Raw genomic sequence first — 6,435 nt, 5'->3', positions numbered from 1 at the left:
TCTCTTTGCCTCATTTTTTTGTTTTGTTATTTTGTTAGAGTATCTTTTTGTTTCACAGGATAAATTGTCCATGTTAATGTGTAAGTTGCAAGGTGTGTGGTCTATCTGAGACCCAAGCAAGCTTCCTACTTTTGCTTGGCAGTTCCCATGGCAGCATCTCTTAGCTCGCCCTTACTCTAACATCTTTCTGATTTACCTCCACTTGCCTCTTCTATTATCTCCTCTTGCCACCAATTTCCTCTTTCCTAGCATCTGACAAGTTGACTAGCACCTTCATATAGCAACTATCACAGCTCCCCCAGAGTCTTTCAGCCCTTGCTGACAGCTGAATAATATGGTATCTGTCCAGTTTCAGAACTGTCATTCCCACATAATGATTTTCAGAGAATAATTTATCTGATGCCCTTTGCTACTTTTTTCCTCTGTCTCCCAATTCTATACAGTCACTTTACAGTTTTGCCAGTATTTACTCCCCAGCAATTCATTCTGACATTGCAAGTGGAAGCAAGAAGCTGAATAAGTTCTATATGAACGCTGAGCTGTTTATTTGGGAGGGGCAAAGTCTTCAAGTCTCACAAGAGAAAAGTATTGTCTTGTCTGACTGGCAGGTAATATTTAGGGTCCAGTTTCAGCAGTGCAAACATTTGTATGGTCTGAAAGTAATGCATATATAAACATTTGACAGGAATTGCTTGGAATTTACTGTGCCTGAAAACATTCACATCAGTAAAACTAATCCAGCAAAACACTTGCAAAAACCACATTGTCCATAAGTCCATAATGCTTGGCATTTTTCTTGAAGCCTCATTTTCTGCAAGAATCTCAGGTTTTGCTCAGAAGAAAAGTCCATTTTTAGAAGATATTTTTATCAGAAAAAATATTGGAAATGTGATCAATATCCTTAAAAGAAGAGAAAAAAAAAACAAAACAAACACATCAAAAAAACCAAACCAAACCAAACCAAACCAAAAAACCCCAAAACACCAACAATCAAAAACCCCCAACAAAAACCCCCTAACTTAATACAAGAAAAAAGTATGCATCTCTCTAAATCTCATAATTCTGTGGACCAGGCTTGTAACAGCTTCACCCAATAAGCTAGAATACTGACAAAAAATTATTTAAATAAAAACCATGCTTTTAATGATTCTTGGGCTATTTTTGTAACACTTGAAGAACCTGTTCACTTTTTAAAAGTCAGATATAATGCCTCTGGTGTTTATAAATAGATAGACACAAAGTGCAGCATTGTTACATTCTCAGTAGGGTTCCCAAATGCATTAATGTGCTTCTGTTTCTTGCAATTCTGTAAGAAGGGGTGTTTCCTTGCTTTTACTTGCTTTCTGCCTGCATTTCCAATGCCTGTAGTAGCCTTTGGGAAAGCTATTTCTATCCCACTGGAAAGTTATTGACCTGTATAAAATTGTGTGGAGCTGATAGTGTCCCTGAGAAGCCATGATGCAGCAAAGTCAGTAACCATTTCAGGAGAGGTGCCTGTGCCTAAGGAACTCATTACCTCATGTACCAGTGGAAAACATCTCTCCCATCTGTATTCCAGTACTAGTTCTCCATCCATGCCTATGACCCAGGGGACAGCAAGTGATGTTGCTTTAGAGAAACATCTTATTGTCGTGCTGGATTATACAGAATTGCAGACAGGCTCCTGCTCAGGGCAGAGTCAGTGAGAGCAGGTTGCTCCAGGCCGTGTCCAGCTGAGACTGTAACATCTCCATGGACGGAGACTTCACAGCCTCTATGAGCAACCTCTGCCAGGGCTTGATCAGCCTCACAGTGAAGACGTATCTTGTCATGTTCAGTGGAACCTCCCAGTTTGTGCCTGTTGCTTCCCATATAACTGAAAAATCAACAGAAAATTACTCACAATGTATTTTGTGTATTTCACACAACTTCACTGGCAAAAATCTAAAGTGAAAGTGAACTGCCACCCCTCCCCATTCCCTGCAAGGATTTCAGTGGGGAAGAAAGACAAAAAAAAAGGAGGGAAGCCCTGTTGATACCTCATGGAAAAGAAGGGAGTCTGAAGGAAAAGACTGGAGAACAGGCTTGAGATGTGTGAGTGTGGCCGATGCTGCTTCATTAGGTCTGAGAAGTGCTTCTGTTACAAGCCATCCCTTAAAGTGATGTAGAGCTTTCAAGGGCAACAGAGCCCAGGCACTGGGCCAAGTGGCCTGCTGAAATGTCTGGCAATAAATGGATGGGGAGAAGAGCCCCAGCTGTAGGGACAAGCAGTACAGCCTGTCCCAAGGAAGGAGATGCTGAGGAAGCTCCCCACCTGTGGGAAAGGTGTCCCCACCACCTGTGGGAAAATGTCTGCTTGACCTGCTTCTTCTTATCTGAAAAACAAGAGTGGAGATGAGGGCTTTTGTCTCTGCTTAGGTGAGCAGGAGCAAAGGGTGGCTAATGGCACGAGGGCCAAGAGAAGGTCTCTTTGCACAGCTGGGGTGCCAGCCGAGGGCACAGCACCCAATGGTCCCAAACACTCAGACTAGGGTTGTTCTGGAGGGCAGGTTGGCAGTTGCCCAACCAGAGGACAGAAGCAGGAAAAAAGCTAAAACATAAACATAGATAAGTTATATTGTCCTTTATGTTGCAAATGTTCTGTTTTTTTTCGTCCTCACCTAAAATAATGTTGTAAAGGCAATTGATTTATGTCTGAAAAGGAGTTGGGAAAATGAATTCCCTGAGCATGAGGATGGTTAAGTGTCACTTTCTTATGGAGAATGAGAAGGGGAGGAAGGGAACCAAATGACCGTATTTAAACCTGGCCCTTTGTTCTCCCAACCAAGCCCTGGCAGAGGGGCTAGGCAGGGGAAAAAAAAGGCACCTTGTGATTGCCTCTCTGCAGCTACTGCCTTGTTTTAACATTGGCTGGTTCTTTGGGTCTTACAGAACAGATCCACTCCCTGCAGTCGAGGTTGTTCTGACGTAATCATCCTAAAGCCATTAATTGTACAATCCTGTCTAGCTGCTTCTTTGGGAGCATTATTTCACTGCACTAAGGGCCCATGAACAAACATTTCCTTTCCATTGTGTAACCTGGGTAAAGCTCCAAAATGAAAGTTGCTCTGTAAGGGGTGGAGAGGCTCAAACCTAGAGCAAGCTCCTTGCCAGTGACACATGCACCTCTGCCTGTCCCAGTGGGATTAAACCTGGATGAAGGGGAAGGCCCTCCAGCTGAACCTGGCTGAGCTGGGATGGAGCTGTGCACAGCCTTGAGTTCACGGCCAGGCTGCAGGGCTCTGCCATCATCTGCCTCATCTGAAGGAGGCATGACTCCAGGAGGCCAAGGCTGTGTCATGAGTACATTTCTGCCATAGCAGAGGCAGCACAAGGTGATCATCATGGTGATCATCACTTTCATCACGGTGATTATCATCTCTCGTGGTGATCCACCATCATCACGTTGATCATCATCCACTGGCAGCAGGGATGGGGTGGGGACAGAAGGAGGCAGGGATTTTGGCCCCCTGCCATTCCCAGATAGTTTGCACACAGGCGTGCACACACACGAAATGCCAGGAAGCTCCTTCTCCTCTCTTTCCTCTCCTAGCCTCTGGCATTCGGATCCGAGGGTCCAGCACCAGGGGTCTCACTTTTCACTGATGGAAAGACCCTGAGGGCTCTTCTGGGGAACAGAAAAGGGGAGAGAGGAGGTGCTTGCTCCGCCCAACCGCAGTGAAGCGCAAAACTTGTGTCTAGAAGGTCTCCTTGGGAAACCCGGGCCAAGTTTTTTCCTTTACTGCGATGTCTGTGAAAGTGGGAACACTCTTCAGCCTGCCAGGGCTTGGGTGAAGCTGTGCTCCCAAGTTAAGGGGCAACAGCTGCTTCTACTCAGGTGCTATCGAAGGTAGTGCCCTGCTTTATCACATGGTATTACCACACTGCCTCCCAGTTTTAATTCTGTGTGGATGTTTGCCGAATGGAGAGGGGTACATTATTTTTTGCAGATGTCACTCATTTTTTCCCTCACCTGCTTTGACTAATACTTGAGCCTGTTGTCATTTCACACTCCCATAGCCTTGCAGCACATGCTGTTAGTCCTTGAAGAGTGCTTCTGTCTGATCCCATTTCACACACCTCTTTATTTTCTAATCCAAAATTAGATCTCGACAGTAAATTATTTCTTCTGTCTCATAAAAATCTTTTTTCTATTAAAAAAAAAAAAAAAGGAAAAAAGAAGGGTTTTTTTTTAAGCTTTGGAAAAGAGAGGTCTTGGAAATTAAGACTGAAGACAAAAAAGCTAGCTAGAGGACAAATGTTGGGGCTTTGCATAAAGCAGGAGCTCCACTGAAACTGGAAAACAGGGTTGCTCTCATGAAAAGTTTTCATTTTAACAAATATGCCACTTTTCTGATGCCAAAATTATGAAGTAAAAAGCCCTAGTCACATGTACTTCCAATTCTCTTCTTCTACAACTATGCGGTGCCTTTCTTTCTCCTCAGAACACCAGTATATTCCTCTGCTTGTTCTCCCTTTCTTAAAAAGAAACTAAGCAGAATAGTATTAATAATTTTGCAAAGAGAATTATTGTTATTACTGTATTGTTACATCATCATCATCATCACCACTTTAGATCCCATTCGCTTCCATATTATTTTTGTGAAGGTTAGCTATGAATCACTCTCTCTTGCTGCTTTTCTTCTTTGCAGTGAAGTGGTAAAATGTGGAGTGCTCGGTAGCTAGAAATGTAATTGTCCATAACCATCCTATGGATACTTATCTCAAGATGTGTCTTCGTGTCCTTCAGAGCAATAACTGTAGCAACTGAGAATTGGACTGGGGAGCTTAAATGTTATGATTCATTTCTTTCCAGCAGATGTAATACACTTCAGAGAAACCATATTGGTTGTAACATAAGGGACACTCTAACGCCCTGGAGAAGCTTTAAAGCCATTAAAATAAAATACAAACCATTAAAGCTGTTCAGGTGTTTTTCACCTTCTTATTTAAGGCACAGACATCCAAACGGCAGTTGTGTTATTCTGCCTGATTCTAGTAACTATTTTAAAGAACAAAAAGGCTGTGCTGTCAGGCTGCCTCTTCCACAGGAATAAGGACAATCAGTGTAAGTTGAGCAAACATTTTTGTGGTGCTGTGGTTTGTAATATTTGTGCTGGGTAGTTCAGTTAGGAAGTTAAACACTTTTTACAGGTGATATAGCAGCATGCTCTTCCCTCTTGCAGCAGAAGGGGTTTTACCTGATACCAAAAGATATACAACCTGTGGAGTAGACTTGAAGATCAGGAGCCCAGAGGTCTATGCTAAAGGAGGACCAGGCAGTGCCCAGTGCAGAAGGGCCAGATCTAGAGAAGGAGGACGTTGGGGTGGAGCTGGTGGGGAAGGAGGAGCAGTTCCAAGGCACGTGAGACAAGAAGAGTGTGCCATACACAGTGGGTTTCTGAAAGGTAACTGCTGTGGCTAGAGACAGAGGATCAGATGGATTTCCAGTAAAGCAATTTGTTCTTGGAAACTGCCTGTCTGGAAATCAGAGCCCTTTAGGAACATGATTAATGTCGTTCCATGGGTATTTGCTGAGAAATGATGGCTTTGCTTGTGTAGCACAGTTTGTCGAGAAGAGAGTTTCTAAGGCTGCTGGGCTCCTTTGGCACGTTGCTCCTTTAAGTGTCTTAGTGACAAAATCCCTGCATCAGGTATTACTCTTCACTAGAAAGCTATACTGTAGTTTAAATTAGCAAGGTGCTTCTGAACCCTTATTTAAAATGTGTTTGCTCTGACACCCAAAGAAAAGAGTTTCTTTATTTAATTGCACTGTCAGTGCGATGCTCTCAGCTCAAACCTGTTAATAGTAGGTGACAATTTAAATTGCCACGATAGCAGCATAAATGGTGCTTAAAAGTCATTACTAACCTGATGCTGCAGTTGGCTCCAGACCAGTTTATTAAACCTAAAGAAAGGTGGAGGGAGCAGGGGGGGAGCAAGTTAAGTGGTGAATCATCAGTTCCTTTAGAACTAACTGTAGCAGCAACAGCGACGATGGACGCACTTCCCTGTGCGATGGAGACAACATAAAACCCCGTTCAGGCTTTGCATTAACCAGCGTTCCTCGCCAGCAGCACCGACCTGAGCTGGCTTTCCCACGGGATGGAGCCGGGCTCTCCTCGCTCCCTGCTCGGCCCGCAGGGCGGGCACCTCTGCGGTGCCCCTGGGGTGGGGGCCGGGCAGGGCACCGGCTGCACAGGCCTGAGCGAGAGCTCCGGGGCGGGGGGTCCAGCCCCCCTTCCTCGATGGTGCGGAGCCAGGCGTGTGATCTTCCCCATGGGAATAAGGCACTCGGTGCCTCCGAGGGCCGGCGCTCCCGTTCCGTGCGGGGCGATGCCGCTGGCAGGGAGGCACCCCGGACCCGGCACCCCCGGACCATCTTTGTGCCAGGGCCCCCCGGGCTGGGCAAGGACC

General features: G+C 45.1%; 1 protein-coding gene across 1 annotated transcript in view; it reads right to left on the bottom strand.

Moving 5' to 3' along the window:
• The window catches only part of LOC104389500 (organic solute transporter subunit alpha-like), a 25,653-nt gene extending 19,253 nt beyond the window's left edge, over nucleotides 1-6,400 (bottom strand). Inside the window, exon 1 of the mRNA XM_009998499.1 lies at nucleotides 6,103-6,400. Coding sequence (XP_009996801.1) covers nucleotides 6,103-6,400 — 298 coding nt within the window. The remainder of the gene's footprint in view (nucleotides 1-6,102) is intronic.
• Between the last annotated feature and the right edge of the window lie 35 nt (nucleotides 6,401-6,435).

Source organism: Chaetura pelagica, unplaced genomic scaffold, assembly GCF_000747805.2.
Source record: "Chaetura pelagica isolate M959 unplaced genomic scaffold, ChaPel_1.0 scaffold265, whole genome shotgun sequence".
NCBI lineage: Eukaryota > Metazoa > Chordata > Aves > Apodiformes > Apodidae > Chaetura > Chaetura pelagica.
Note: the sequence above shows the minus strand (reverse complement) of the source record. Positions and strands in the feature narration are given on the sequence as shown.